The sequence below is a fragment of the Myotis brandtii genome, unplaced genomic scaffold (genome assembly GCF_000412655.1).
Source record: "Myotis brandtii unplaced genomic scaffold, ASM41265v1 scaffold1038, whole genome shotgun sequence".
Taxonomy (NCBI): domain Eukaryota; kingdom Metazoa; phylum Chordata; class Mammalia; order Chiroptera; family Vespertilionidae; genus Myotis; species Myotis brandtii.
The window spans coordinates 611,394-626,850 of NW_005353490.1; the positions used below are offsets into that span (position 1 = coordinate 611,394).

General features: G+C 41.5%; 2 protein-coding genes across 5 annotated transcripts in view; one reads left to right on the forward strand and one right to left on the reverse strand.

Moving 5' to 3' along the window:
* CDKL2 (cyclin-dependent kinase-like 2 (CDC2-related kinase)) overlaps positions 1-1,492 on the reverse strand; it is a 32,778-nt gene extending 31,286 nt beyond the window's left edge. Inside the window, exon 1 of one of the 4 annotated variants that reach the window (XM_014537791.1) lies at positions 1,012-1,492. The gene's annotated coding sequence lies outside the window, so the exon portion shown is untranslated. The remainder of the gene's footprint in view (positions 1-1,011) is intronic. The other 3 variants (XM_005856630.2, XM_014537783.1, XM_014537794.1) reach the window with 3 other exon arrangements.
* A 4,277-nt stretch (positions 1,493-5,769) lies between these two features.
* On the forward strand, positions 5,770-8,679 carry LOC102262622. Its single transcript, XM_014537798.1, has 2 exons — positions 5,770-5,914; positions 8,107-8,679. The coding sequence occupies exons 1-2, from the start codon at positions 5,822-5,824 to the stop codon at positions 8,395-8,397; spliced, it is 384 nt and encodes a 127-aa protein (XP_014393284.1). The 5' UTR covers positions 5,770-5,821; the 3' UTR covers positions 8,398-8,679.
* Positions 8,680-15,457: the final 6,778 nt, after the last annotated feature.

Consider the following 15,457-nt stretch of genomic DNA (forward strand, 5'->3'; position numbering starts at 1 on the left):
AAAATACTCATTAATAAAAGTTGGGGGGGGGGAATATTATCACCTATTACATTGTGTATTTATGGCAATCTAAAGCTAATTTACCCGATTGTGAGTTGTGATGCTTTTCCTTGCTTCCTTATTGGTACACTGATGATAAAGACAATACAAATATCCTCTGTTCTAACAAACTATGATAATCCAATGAATACATTTTTAGCATTTTACATATGGTAATTTATATAGGTTCTATTATATAGATATACGTGGAACAACAGAAGATTGACCTGGGGGTGAAGGGTGAATGAAAATAAATCCAAGTCAACTGCAACTCAAATTATTTCATTATTTTACGACCAGCTTTGATAATACCATAAACTGTTTACACAGCAGTGTCCCAACACTAACTTTCCATACATTTGACATTTTTAGCTTCCACTTAATGTCTATCAACTACTTTCAAATAAAAAAGTCTGTGTTTGAAAAAAAAATCTCAACGTTATTTTCTCTCTCCTTTTTAAATAATTTTTCCTTCCACTAAGACAGCATGTTTTTATCAAGGACTAGACTGTAGGTTTATCATGTCAAGGACAAAAATAGATGGAATCTATAACTTGCATCACTTAAAAATATGTCATCTAGTAAGCTAACATTGTGAAAGTTGACTACTCCAAATTTATTCTTGCAGCCAACTGCACATTTGGTCACAGCACATAGAACACACCCATTTTTCAAGTGGCACTGCCTGCAAATACCTTAAAGGTATCACAGCTTATTAAGCCTCTTGTTTCCTGAAACAGTTACTCATAAACGATAACTTTTCATGCCTTCTACCCCCGAATGTAAGGGTAATACAAACGAAGCCTGCCCGACTGGCAATGTGGTATTTCTGGACATGTGCCATGTAAGAGTATAGTTCTAATACGAACAAGTTAGATAAAAAAATAATGCTAATTTACCTTGTTAAAGAGATTGAAATCTATTGTACATAAAGAGTGAGATCATAGAAGCCTTCAAAAGTATTATACTTACTGCTTCTTTAATATCCTTTCACGTGTCAAGACCCAAAGGTTTTCAACTCGGAAACAAATTTGAGGTGAAATTCATCTCTCCCGCGGGTCTAAAAAATGCGGACTAGCAAACTAGCAGTTTCAGTGCGGTTACGATTCCTTGTGAGGACACAGTCACGGGCGCCAGGTGAAGCAGAGAGAGGCAGATCGGCCTCGGCCCGCCCCAAGCTCACGCTCAGGAGGACCACTGCCTGCATGCTGCCGTCGTCAAGGCAACGACCTCACTCTGTCCCCAACCATAGGCACAAAGTCTCCAGGGAGAGAGACGGCTCAGGTCAGAATGCGTCCACGGCAGGACCGACACCTGCTAAGGCCGAGGCCGGCAGAGAAATCAGCTGGGGTGGGAGGGCGCGGTCTCCCGGCTCGGAAGGTGCCCAGTCCCTGGACTCGGGAACCCGCTCAGCTCCAGCCAGCCCTGGCGAAGGCGTTGGCCACCCAGCTGCAAGGGGGCGGGTCCTTACCCTGCGCCAAGCACCCCGTGTTCTGACTGGCTGATCCCTGTTGTCAAGAGCCGTGATTGGCTTAGCGCCAACCACCCTTCCCCTTCACCTGGGGCTCCGCCCGGGTTCCGCTCCCTGACGGCGCGGGTGCCAGCATCTGGATACACCTACGTTAAGTAAGGAGACACCTTTCTGCCTTCGCTGGAGACCTCTCTCCGCCGACACGGGCAAGAGGCGATCCCGGTGTTCATGGGGAGGGTAAATGTGGCGGTGGTTTGTAGGACTGGGAGAAAATGGGAGAGGGAGGTCATGCAAAGAGCTCGAGAAAGTGTTCCCTGCAGCTTCCCCGCTGGGCGGGGAGCGGGCCCACGGCGCCCTCACTGGGGAAGGTTCGGTGTGAGAGGTGGGGCCGGTCTGGGCCAGATGCGGGATGAGGGTGTCGGTGAGGTGATGATTAATAGGTGAGGCAAGGTAAAAGTAGGTAGGTGACGACAGCACTTCTATTAGGAGGGACCTTGAGGGTAGCCTGGGCACTGAAAGTGAGGGGAATGGAGATACACGAATGAAATAAAAGGACAAAAGTGAGGAAGGTTGGGGAACGCAGTACTGGCGTATGGCAGCCAAATTGGGTGCAGTTGGGGGGTGGGATCTTTAAGGCACAGACCAACTCAATTCATACATAACCAGGCAACACTGGTAGATCAGAATCATGCACACGCTTAAGTCACACAAGAAACAGGGTTTAGGGGTGTAGGCCATACCTCTGCAGTAAGGACGCCTTCAGCACTCAGTTATTTTCACATTAAGTCATGGAAACTAAACGTTTTATAATATTTGATCTCTATCTTGATTCAGTTAAGTGTGTTCTGGATAGCAGATATTTATACCCAGTCAATATTACAGTATTAATTCCTTTTTGTATGCTAAGAAATAAACATTCTGGTTTATAAATAATCCTTTGAGAGTTTGGTTAGCATGAATTAATTTTTCAGTGCTTGATCACCTTGGTCAAAAGGCTTAAAAACTAGTTCCTGAACCTGTAATATTAAGGACAAGACCTGGGACCTAGGTATGAAAATAATATAAGTATTTGGTCAGTCCAGGATATAAATCTTAATATAGCAATTAGTTCCTTCCTTTGCTGTGACCAAGTTGAAGGGAGCCGTGCCCAATGTTGTTACCTCAGGCTCTAACAGAATCTGATGAACTTTTATATGAGGGGCAGATCACCTTTTATAAAATGGCAAATCCAGGTTTGGGGGGCCTGAAGCTTGACAAGAAGGCAAAAATATTTTGCTTTTGCAACTTTACAAAAATATTCAACAACAAACATTTTAAAGGCTCCTCTAAGCAAGAGGCCCTGAAGCTTAAATCCTACAGGCAATCAAAAGGGTAAACTAAAAATATTGGATTTGGCCCTAACTGGTTTGGCTCACTGGATAGAGCGTTGGCCTGCGGACTTAAGGGTCCCAGGTTTGATTCCAGTCGGGGGCATGTACCTTGGTTGCCAGCACATCCCCAGTAGGGGGTGTGCAGGAGGCAGCTGATTGATATTTCTCTCTCGTCGATGTTTCTCTCTATCCCTCTCCCTTCCTCTCTGTAAAAAATCAATAAAATATATATTTTTAAAAATATTGGATTTGGTGAATAGGTAACAATTGAGAAAACAATTTAAAAAAGAATTGAGTTTAAAGCCAACTGTAAAGGAGACAGGGCATTCAAGAATTACACATCCTAGGTAAAGTCATTTACATGTTTGCGAAAGAGGGGATAGCATTATATAGATGCAAGATTAATTTAAAAAACACAGGGAAATCTTTGTAGTGAAGACGAATGGAGAGAGAGGCATTAAAGAGTGAAGAAAAGGAATAATTGATTAAAAAAAAAAAACTAAGGACAGGTAGTGAAGAGAAAGTAATTAAGTATGAAAAGGGCTTAGCCTTGAAGAGGTTTAGAAAAAAAGGAGTTTAAAGAAAAACTGAGAAAAGTGTTGGACGGACACATTAGCTGGCCTAAATCTTCTCAGGTAAAGAACTTCAGTTTTGCAAAACAGATAATGGTGAGATTAATATGTAATTCTGTGGTTAAGACTTGAGAGCAGAAATTCCTTGAAATAGGTAGTTATGAGAAAACTCATTTTGATATGAAAGGAATTCAAAATAGTAATATGTGCCCACTTGAAACCTACTGACTCTGTTTCAAGGGACTTGGCAGTCCCAAGGACAAGAACGGAGAAAGTAGATGGTAAGTTTCCTCTTAGAGAATTTGCAGCACAGATTAAACAAAGAAGAAATCGAGGATGATGAAGAAAAGCACCACTAAAATGGCTTGCCCTAGGTTCCAGCTAGATTGGAAATTGGTTAATAAACTGAAAATATAGAGGCTTTGAGGAAGTGGAAGCCAGTCATCATAGGCATGAAGAATAAGTTTAATAGGAGAGAAAGCTACTGTCAAAGAAATCAACTTGTCAATTTAAGATCTTAGAAATGGCACTATCTTCATCATCTGGGATTCAGTGCTGTATCTCTGAGGATTACTCAATAAAAGTTGCAACTAACATCAGGAGCAAAATTGGAACCTCCCTTTTGGATTTTGAAAAACAGAAATGTAAAAATATGTAATTCTGTGGTTAAGACATATAATCTCTATGAAGCTGCTGGTCAAGTTTTCTTACCAGGTTTTTAAAGTATAAGAAACTCCTACCTTAGAATGGCAGCAGAGTTCTCAGTAATTGAGGTTATTTTAACCTTCCCCACCAAAAGCTGTGTCAAATCCTCCTGGTGGGTGGCTGCTAGGATTTGGCATGAAAGCTCTAAATGACTAAACAAGCAAATAACAACATGATTCTCTCCCACTCCCACCCTGCTGTAGTTTCCCAATTAACATTTTTGTGTGTTTGCTTGATAAAGTTGTAGCGGGCGGGGAGAGGGGGAAGATCTTAGAAAAGTGAAAATGTTATAAAAATTTAAAGAAAACAGTATGGGAGTGCACGAGGTTAGCAACTAGAGAGGAGAGCTTGAGAGATGTGTTAAAGAATTAAAGGTTAGAAGAGACTAAGGATCATATGGCCCAGTAATTCCACTCCTAGATATATACTGAAGAAAAATGAAAACTTGTTCATATAAAAACTTGTACATGAATGTTCATAGCAGCATTAATATTCATAATAGACAAAAAAAGTGAAACTCAAATGTCCATCAACTGATGAATGGATAAATTGTTATATCCATACAATGGAATACTATTTAGCCATAAAAAGGAATGAAGTACTGATACATGCTACATGGATGAATCTTAAACATTAAGCTAAGTGAAAGAAGGCAGACATAGAAAGCCACATATTATACCATTACATTTATATGGAATGTGTGCAGCACAGGCAAATCCATAGAAACAGAAAGTAGATTACTGGTTACCAGGGACTGAGAGGGAGATGGGAATGAGGAGTGACTACTAATGGGTAAGGAGTTTCTTTTTAGGGTGATGAAAATGTTCTGGAATTAGTGTTATACAACTTTTTAAAGTAAATATACTGAAAGTCACTGAATTTTACACTTTAAAAGGGTGAATTTTATGTATGTGAACTATATCTCAATTAAAAAAAATAGACTACAGGAGGATAAGAAATTTTCAGCCTTCCCAGAAATCTGCCTTTTAAAATAAACGTATGTATTTTGGCTTAGTCCAATTCTCTTACATTAGCAATCATCTCTGTTAAGTGACTTTTGGCAGCAGTCATTTTCTACATATTTTGACATCCCCAATAATGTGCTTGGGTGTTTTGTGCAAAAACAAACTAAGAAAAAACCACCTCTCACTTAGGTCCCATGAGATACCGATTAGTCATGGGTTTTTGGCATCACTTCGAGTCACCAAGTGAATGGAAAGGGCATAAAATCTTCAGACTACAAAAAGTAAGATTGTTTTCAGTATAGTATATGAAGCATGCAGCTATGAATACATTTTACCATTCTATTAAGAAAATGGACTGATTCACTTTAAAGTTCTGGTTCTTTGATGGAAGGACACTTGCCATAGAAAATAGAATTCTGTTCTCAACCTAGTAGTTGATTCAATGACATCATTACTACATTTAAAAGTAATTAAGACAATTGGAATTTGGAAACCTAAAATACAATATACCACTTATTTTGCCAAATTCAACATACACCAACACATCTATAGCAGCGGTTGCCAACCTTTCGGACCTCACGGACCACCAGTGGTCCGTGGACCACTGGTTGGCGATGGCTGATTTATACTATAAGTGTAAACCTTGGAATTCATTTCTTAAATGTTAACAATAGTATACGTTCTGTTTGCACTAGTAACATGCCTCTTTTGAAAAATCTTAACATTCCATCTCTTTCTGGCCTCTATCAGATTCCTCTGTTCATCTTCATAGCAAAACTGCAGAAAAAAAAGGTCTGTTCATTTCTTACCTCCAATTCTCTTGGGCTTTCATCCTTATCACTTCACTGAAATAGTTTTTCCCAAGTCATTATGACCTACATCCTGCCAAAGCCATCTGTAGCAGAGATTGCTAGTTACAATAAGCTAGTTCCTTTTTCCTGTGTGGCTTGTTTCTTTTGTGCGATCACCATTGCAGTTAGGAGTGGCCATGTGACTGAATTCAAGCCACATGGGCACCATTTCCAGTCCTGGTCCATAAAAATCTCCATTCAACATTCTCTATGTTCCTTTTCCCTTTCAGCTAGCTACAGTGGAGATGACTATAGTCTCGGGGAGGAGGGCCAGACCACTGGCCTCTTCATGATCACTTTTCTATTTTTTTATATTAGGGGTAAAAAAAAAAACTATTGTGTCTGAGCCATTAGACATCTTGGGTTCTATTTATTATAGCAATTAGACACCCTAATTAATCCACTACCTCATATGACCTCTCAACAGCATTACTCAACTGCTTATTTCCTTTTGAGATAAACTCTTGAAATTTAGCTTTCCATGACATCAATGTTGTCCTATTTTGTCTTCCTCAATTTTCTTTGCATGCTTCCCCTGTACTAGAACCCTAAATTTTGGGAGGATCTGGGGGCTCAGTCCTGAGCTTCTCCTCTGTACACTCTCTTCTTAGGAAATCTCATCTAATCCCATAGCTGCAGCAAAGACCTATATGGATAACTCATAGCACTGAGCTCTCTTCAGAATTCCAAAATCATACCATGTGACATTCATTCTTGGATCTATAATTGGCATATGAAACTTAACACATTGCGGACCAGTAGTTTTATTGCTAGCTTTATCCAGTGGCCAGATAAGTTTCTATTGAACGAGTACAAAAAACATTTTACATAAATGTTAAAGGCACGCTTTAAAATTAAATACCCATTGCATTTTGGAGTTATTTATTACATGTTCTTACAAGCTAATATCTTTTTAAAGTATGATACTTTGTAAAACACTGTAATACGAAGCGACAATTCTCGTGATCCATCCGCAATGTGTTAAATGGCTAAAAGAAAACTGTTGATTTTCTCGCCACAACCCACTCCTACTTTAAATTCCCAGGAATCCCTTGAATATTATCTTTTCCTCACATTCAAGATCCAGTCCATAAAAGTCTTATAGGTTCTATCTACAAAATAAATCTTATTAGTTAACCATTTATCACCATCTCTTCTACAGCTCTAATCCAAGCCACCTTCACCATTAGCTGACATTTTGACAGGCCGCTCACTAACTCAGATCACATCACTTCCCTGTTCAGATCCCTACAATCCCCGTAAAATCCAAGAGTAAAATCCAAACTACAAGGCCACCCTCAAATTAGCTCTTACCTACCTCTTGATATCATCTGCTTACTGTTATGGCCACACTGGCCTTACTGCCCTTGAATACAACAAACTTTCTAAACAAAGGGGCTCTCCATATGTCCTTTCTTATTTTTGGAACATTCTTCTTCCAGATCTCAGGACTGCCTTCTCTTCCTTTCAGACCTTAAATGTACCTCTTCATAGAGGTCACTCATTACCACCCTCGATAATGATTAAGGAACAACTCCAGTCACTATTACGTTCTCTACCTTCACTAGTTCTACTCATTAGCCATGTGATCTTGGAAAAATAGCTAACCCCATTGTGCTTGAGTTAACCCTTCTGTAAAGCAAGTAATAATCCTCAAAGGATTGCTGTTAGGACTGAGTTGTGTTGTGCCCAGGACTAATCAGAACTAAAAGTAAATACTTATGGAAAGAAGTACTAAAAAAAAAAAATACATATTTCCTGAGAGTAGGCTATACCTGCTGTATTGCCAGCATCATCTAGGAAGGTTTCTGGCTCATATTAGATGCTAATAGTCACTGCATGCTATACAAGTCTTTGCCACCTAGCACATATTTGTTATAGAAGTGCCTGCTTTGAAACATCACTCTGAGTCATTTCTGATGTCATCATTCATTGAAATATCTCTCACATGTTTTCTATGCCGAAGTCACTATCCTCATCACCATCACCATATGCCAGGCAGTTATGGTTTTTATGTCTTCAAGCTTTACTTTAGTTCACCTCTATAAAAAATATAAAAAACTTAGGGTTATCAGATTAGAGGATACAACAGATGTAAAATGACAGGCCCTCAACATTTTTTTTTTCTTTCAGCTTTCAGCTTGGAAACTTAGGTGCAACTTCCTTCGGTCGTACCAAATCCGGGTTCATCTGACACCAGCCACTTCCATGATGCAGCCAAAGTTCTGCCCCAAAGAGATCAAAGTCCTATACCCGAGGTGCACCGGTGGGGAAGTCTGTGCTGTGTCTCCCCTGACCCCCAAGATTGGTCCCCTGGGCCTGTCTCCAAAAAAGGTTGGCTTTGACATCAACAAAGCAACTGGTGCTTGGAAGGATCTGGGGATTACAGTAACTCTGATATTCAGAATGACAGACCCAGATTGAGGTAGTGCCTCTGCCTCTGCCCTGATCATGAAAGCCCTCAAAGAATTGCCGAGACAGAAAGAAGCAAAAAATCATTAAACACAGTGGAAATAATCACTTTTGATGAGATTATCAATATTGCCTGACAGATGCAGCACCAAATTTTAGCTAGAAAACTCTCTGAAACCATTAAAAAGATCCTGGGGGTTGCAATGTTGATGGCTGCCACCCTCATGACATCATATAGATAACATTAGCAGTGGTGCAGTGGGATGCTGAGCTAGTTAAGAACCACAAAGGAAAATGTTTCACTAATGAGGTATATTTAGTGACATTATTCCATTAAAGATTAATGGTGAAAATTATTAAAAGGTTTATGTGTTCAAAAAAATGTTTCAATTAAAGATCATTTGACAACCAAAGAAAACACACATCTATATATATATAAAACCCTAATATGCAAGTAGACCAAACAGTGGAACAATTGAACAACCAGTTGCTATGACATGTGCTCACCAGCAGGGGGCGCGTTCACACGAAACATGGCGGGCGAGGGCAGCAGGAGACAGAGCGCAGAACATGGTGGATATTGGCCACAGCAGGATGGTGGAGCAGGGGCACCAGACCAAGGCGGGGCACCAGTCACTGTCATCGGGGCAAGCCTCTGGTGGTTACTGAAAATTCTTTGCTCCGGTGCACTGCAGCCCCACAGGTGCTCACACCTGCTGCCGGCACCAGAGCCACTGCTCACACCTGCTGCCGGCGCTGGGCCTGTGGGTGTGAGCGGCAGCTGCCAGCCAGATTGCCCCTGAGGGCTTCTCCACCTCCCCATGCTCCTGAGGGGTGATTGGGGCAGCAGCTGCCTCTTGCACCCACTGACAGCGCCAGCCCCAATCGCTCCGTGCCATCAGCTCATGGGAGCAGTGGCAGTGGGAACGGGGCTGCCAGCAGAAAGGTGACCGGGGCCGTGGCAGGAGGGGCCAGGAAGGGGCACGGAGGATGGGCTGAGACCCTGCCACTGTGCCCACCGCAGCCTCACGGCCCACAGTTCCTTTCAAGGTGCATAAATTTGTGCACTGGGCCCCTAATACATATATTTCCACCTAAATTCAGAGACTCACAGTATTTGACAGCTATTTGATTTCTGTTCCAAGTCTCTACTCTGTTTCATTCCTTAACATTGTGCTTCCTGAATGTTATACCTAATTAAGGGATCCTTAATTTTAGTCCTGCTAATGCAGGAGGCTATAATTTTACAATTTTCTAAAATAAAGTCATGATAAAAATGCATTGCACTTAAAGTTTAAATTTCTGAACTTTAAATAACTCATCCTTGAAAGCAGATTGACACTTTTTGCTAATCCAGTATTCCAAATAATTTCATACTAGTGTGACTTATCCTTTCTGAGCCTATCTTTTTGGCGGTAACCTAGGTAACTATACTTACTTTGCCTAAATGTTAAATCAGATGTAAAGCTACCAGCAGTGATTCACAGTATATCCTCAAATATTGTAGAAAATTCATTTTAGAGATAAAAACAAGTATAACTAACTATTTTATTGGTTACACTATTTTCAAGTAGAAGTGTCTGCTTTTCATTGATTTCTGACTTTATGCTATCCAGAAATTGAATCATTCTCAATTCCTTTTAAGATATCTTACATTTAACTGCCAAAAAATAAGCTAAACCTATTTCTCTCCAAGTTTTAAACTATTGCAAGTCTTATCAATTTTCCTGCTTCTATATTTATCCTATCTTCTATAAGGGTATCACTGCCATGCTTAATTCTCTTTAATGGTTTCCTATTGCAATTAGAAGAAAATCCAAATTAACTCCTTATCCTGGCAGATTACATGATGTAGTTCCTCTCTCTCCTATCCCACCTCTTATCATTTTGCCACCCTTTGAGCCAACTCCATCTACCCCAGCTTCTTATCATTCCCTTCCAAGGTTTTCTTATTTTACAGGTTGTTTTACATTAGCTGGTCCTTCTGACTACAGTGCTCCTAAGTTCCATTTCAACTCTAGAATGGGTGACTGAGGAACAGCTTATCACTTCACTGAAATAGTTCCCAAAAGTCATTATGACCTAATTCCGCCACTCAGTTGCTTTTCATTATCTTAACTAGAGGCCTGGTGGATGGATTCGTGCACCTTGAAATTCATTAGAAGGTGGCCGGCAGTGCGGGACTGGGCGAGGAGGGCTGGGCACATTTTGGAGCCGACCTCCCTCCCACACCAGTAGCACTTGGGGCAGTGCCAAGGCTCGAAAGGCATCTGCGGAGTGAGTGGAGTCCCTCCAGCAGGTGGGGTCCCTCGGCCTGGCCTGCAGGGATCGGGCAGAAAACAGTGGTCTGACATCCCCAAGGGTTTCGGAGTGTGAGAGGGCACTCTGCAAAGTTGCTGTTGCTCAGCAGCTCCCGTGTTGTCTACGCCCTGGTGGTCAGTGTGTATCATACCTCCCGGCTGGTTGGCCGGTCGCTTAGCCTTTTTTATATACTAAACCGGCAGTCAGACATCCCTTCCCAATCCAGGACCGCTGGCTCCTAACTGCTCACCTGCCTGCCTGCCTGATCGCCCCTAACCACTCTGCCTGCCTGCCTGCTCGTCCACAACTGCCCCCCCTGCTGCCCTGATCACCCCCAACTGTCCTCTCCTCCTGGCCTGATCACCCCTAACCGACTCTGCCTCAGCCCTGCCACCATGTCTTTGTCTGAAAGGTTTCCTGGTCTAATTAGCATATTCTCCTTTTATTAGTATAGATTCTCTTTAGCATTTACAACTACTTATCTTTGTTATCAAATAAGCTCAGGGAGACCAATGGACTTATTCACTCATGTATGCTCAACATCAACAATGCCTGGCACACAGAGGCACTCAATTAACAATAAAAAGTTAAATTGTTTGTCTTCATTAAGACATTTAACAGTATAATGCAGTGATGGCGAACCTATGACACGCAAACTCATTTTTTTGGTTGATTTTTCTTTGTTAAATGGCATTTAAATATATAAAATAAATATCAAAAATATACATCTTTGTTTTACTATGGTTGCAAATATCAAAAAATTTCTATATGTGACACGGCACCAGAGTTAAGTTAGGGTTTTTTAAAATGCTGACACGCCGAGCTCAAAAGGTTCGCCATCACTGGTATAATGGAAGAAACACACACTTATGCCAAGGTATTTATAGGGTCACCTATGGGTTAGATTGTGTGAGTACAGTCTATTACCTGTGTTTTCCTTAGATTTTTACCACCAAACTACTACCATAACTCCTGTATGATAGCTATTGACTGAAATTTACGATTTACTTAATTCATTACTGAACTTGAATTTTTACTCTGTAGTCAGACATTTCAAAATAAAATTACCTTACCCCCAACCTCTCCCAATTGCTCAGGGGATAAAAACCAACCTGCTTAAGGCCAACAAGACCCTTATTGTTCGGCCCCTTACCTACCTTCTTAAATATGCACATTTACTCTCTCCATAGAGTTAGTCTTTTAGTCTAAAAGCAGGAAAACTTATTTATCATTTGCCAATAGTACCTAGAACAGTGCTTGGCACGTAGCAGCTCAAAAGTTAAATGAATTAGATAAACCAGTAGGAGTTAATCACAATAGCTTGAACAAGTTTTCTTGCACTTTAAAAATGGATAGGAGGGAAGACAAATATATTGAGAAGAAATGAGATTTCAAACATTTCTACGTTAAATAGGTTGAAAAATAGAATTGCTCATCAGAAAGCCAGATATAAGTCACTTATAAAGAGAAAACATTGTTTTGGACTTCCAAATTTTAAATTATCTAGGACTTCAAAAGGGGCTATGGCAAAAATGAGTTTTTAAAAATACGTTTATGAAACACAGGATAGACAGACAGTAGGAATGCAATTGAACTGAAAATACAGTGGGGCCTTGACTTACGAGTGTCCCGACTAACGAGTTTTTCGAGATACGAGCCGACTCTCGGCCGATTTTTTGCTTTGAGTTGCGAGCTAAAGTTCGGGTTACGAGCCAGCTTCAGATACCCCACCACTAGTTGACCCAGCGAACGTCACAGTGAACGCCACAACATCAGCCCAGCATCACGTGTCTCACTCGTTCACTTTGATTTGACATACGAGTAATTTGAGTTACGAGCTCCGTCACGGAATGAATTAAACTCGTAAGTCAAGGCCCCACTGTAGTAACAACTTGCCTAGCCAATGTGGCTGGTGATGCTCAATGGTTGAGTATCAACCCATGAACCAGTAGGTCACAAATTCCCAGTCAGGGCACATGCCCAGGATACAAGCTCAATTCCCAGTTAGGGGGCATGCAGGAGGCAGCTGATCCATGATTCTCTCATCATTGATGTTTCTACCTCTCTCTCCCTCTCCCTTCCAATCTCTGAAATCAATAAAAACATATTTTTAAAAGTTAAACTTAAAAAAAAATAGTAACAACTTACACTTGCTAAAGGCCCACCACTGCATTATTTTAGGTGCTTTATATATTAATGCACTAAATCCTCACAACCACCTACCTCATTTTACAAATGAGGAAACAGAAACAAAGAAAAAGGTTAACCATTGAATGGTGGACTTGTCACTCAAGCCCAGGCTATCTTCTAAGCCAGCGGTCACCAACCGATGGTACACAGACCACTGGTGATCCGTGAGGTCCGCAAGGTTGGCGACTGATGCCTAAGCCCTCCTCTTAAACCATTATATTGTTTAAAATCTACTGAATAGACAACATATTGAAGGGAAGATAGTACCTGGCCAAAATGAAACCACCCAGAGAAAGTTCATGGGGAAAGAGATTGAGCACTGAAGGGATCGGGAGCAGGAATTATTATGGGATAAGAAAACAGAAGCAGTTAAAATATTAATTTCACAAAAGTGAAAGCATTCCAAGTAGGCAGCCAGCTATGTCAAAACTTTAAGAGATCAAAGAGAACAGTTAATTTGGTAATTAATACTAGGGTAGTAGTCTTTGTGATTTCTTAATTCTAAACCTGCATTTATGGTATTTTTGCCCAGTATATATTTGGTAGTGCTAAAAATTGACTATTTCTGCCCAGCCTCGGTGGCTTAGTGGTTGAGTGTCGACCTATGAACCAGATCACAGTTTAATTCTGGTCAGGGCACATGCCAGGCTTACAGGCTCGATCCCCAGTGGGGCACTTGTAAAAGGTAGCCGATCAATGATTCTCTCTCATCACTGATGTTTCTCTCTCTGTCCCCCCTCTACCTTCCCTCTCCCTTCCTCTCTGAAATCAATTAAAAAATAATTTTAAAAATTGACTATTTCTCATTAATTCTGAAACATGTTAAACATAAGCTATATGCTGAATAAGCAGATTTAACTCTCTATTTGTTCAAAATACCCAAAAATTTTATTACTTAGGAATTAACTCAATGGCACAAATGATTTTAAAAAATTACTCTTTGTGCAACCAACAGAAATCTATCACAAAGGGAAATTTCTTTCATGATGTTAATAGATTGTTCACTGAGAGACCAAGATGGCGGCATAGGTAAACACCGCAGACTGCTGCCGCAAACAACCACTTCAAAAATACAACTAAAAGACGGAACGGACATCACCCAGAACCGCAGGAAGGCTGGCTGAGGAGAGACTCTTCAACTAGAAGGAAAAATAACAGCACACCGAGGCTCAGAGGAGGCGCAGTGTGGAAAATACTCAGGTGCGGAGGTGCGCGCGCAAAGCGGGCTGGTGGCTGAGAGCGCGGTTGTCGTTTTCGGTCAGGGGGGAGTCTCAGACTCTGAGCTCCAGATACGGGCGAATCGCTGGGGACTCGGACCCAAACGGGAGAAGCGGGAGTGTCTGGCATCAGTTGGAAGGCAGCTTTCCCTCCGAGGTTTGCAGCGGTTCCGGGGGTCACAAAGGGATTTCTTTCATGATGTTAATAGATTGTTCACTTATCCAGTCATTTTAAATTTAGAATTCTGGCATCAAATTGATCAAAACAGTCTACTACTAAATAATTAGAAAACTAATACTTATGAACACAGAACGAAAAGAAAGAAAAGTCAATGGTCTTTATTCATCTGTAGTTAAAATATAAATTATGATGAGCAACTTTTCCTAATTTAAAGGAACAGCACTAACATCTAGCCACTAAATTTTCGTTCACTTGCTACAAACACTATGTTATATAGCACAATTGAAATGAAACACCTTAAGTGGCTAAAATAGTCAAATATCCTGTTTCATATGAAGTTTCCTGGACCAAACGATAATTTGCTACTTCAAATTTGGTTGTTTTAATAGTGGCATATGTATTTTATTCCTTCTAAAAAATGCTTTTTCCACAGCCATGAAATTAGGCACGTCATCTATCCTATATAATAAAAGGCTAATATGCAAATCAACCAAATGGTGGGACAACCAGTTGCTATGACACGCACTGACCACCAGGGGGCAGACGCTCAATGCAGGAGCTGCCCCCTGGTGGTCAGTGTGCTCCCACAGGGGGAGCGTTGCTCAGTCAGAAGCCCTGAGCTGGGCTCATGGCTGGCGAGCGCAGTGGCGGTGGCAGGAGCCTCTCCCACCTCTGTGGCAGTGCTAAGGACCCCTCGGGGGATGTCCGACTGCTGGCTTTGGCCTGCTCCCCATCAGTTGGATATCCCCCACGGCTCCCAGACTGCGAGAGGGCACAGGCTGGGCTGAGAGACCCCCGAGTGCACGAATTTTGTGCACTGGGCCTCTAGTATATATATAAAAGCCTAAATGACCATTCAACCATTAGCTATGACATGCACTGACCACCAGGGGGCAGAGGCTCAACGCAGGAGGCTCCAGGCTGGAAACATGGAACAGACTGATAAATCACAGAAGGGAGGAGGAGGAGGGAGGGTGGGAAGAGATTAACCAAAGATTTTATATGCATACTAGAGGCCCAGTGCGTGGATCTGTGCACCAGTGGGGTCCCTCGGCCTGGCCTGTGAAGATCAGGCTGAATCCATGCACTGGGCCTTCGACATCCCCCAAGGGATCCCGGATTGTGAGAGGGTGCAGGCCAGGCCGAGGGGCCTCTAGTTACATTATAATTAACATGGAAAGTG

Excerpts from the sequence above, each read along its gene's own strand:
- LOC102262622 (XM_014537798.1), top strand. The coding sequence starts at position 5,822 with ATGCCTCTTTTGAAAAATCTTAACATTCCATCTCTTTCTGGCCTCTAT. Across the intron at positions 5,915-8,106 it reads CAAAACTGCAGAAAAAAAAG|CTTTCAGCTTGGAAACTTAG; the intron begins GTCTGTTCATTT and ends TTTTTCTTTCAG.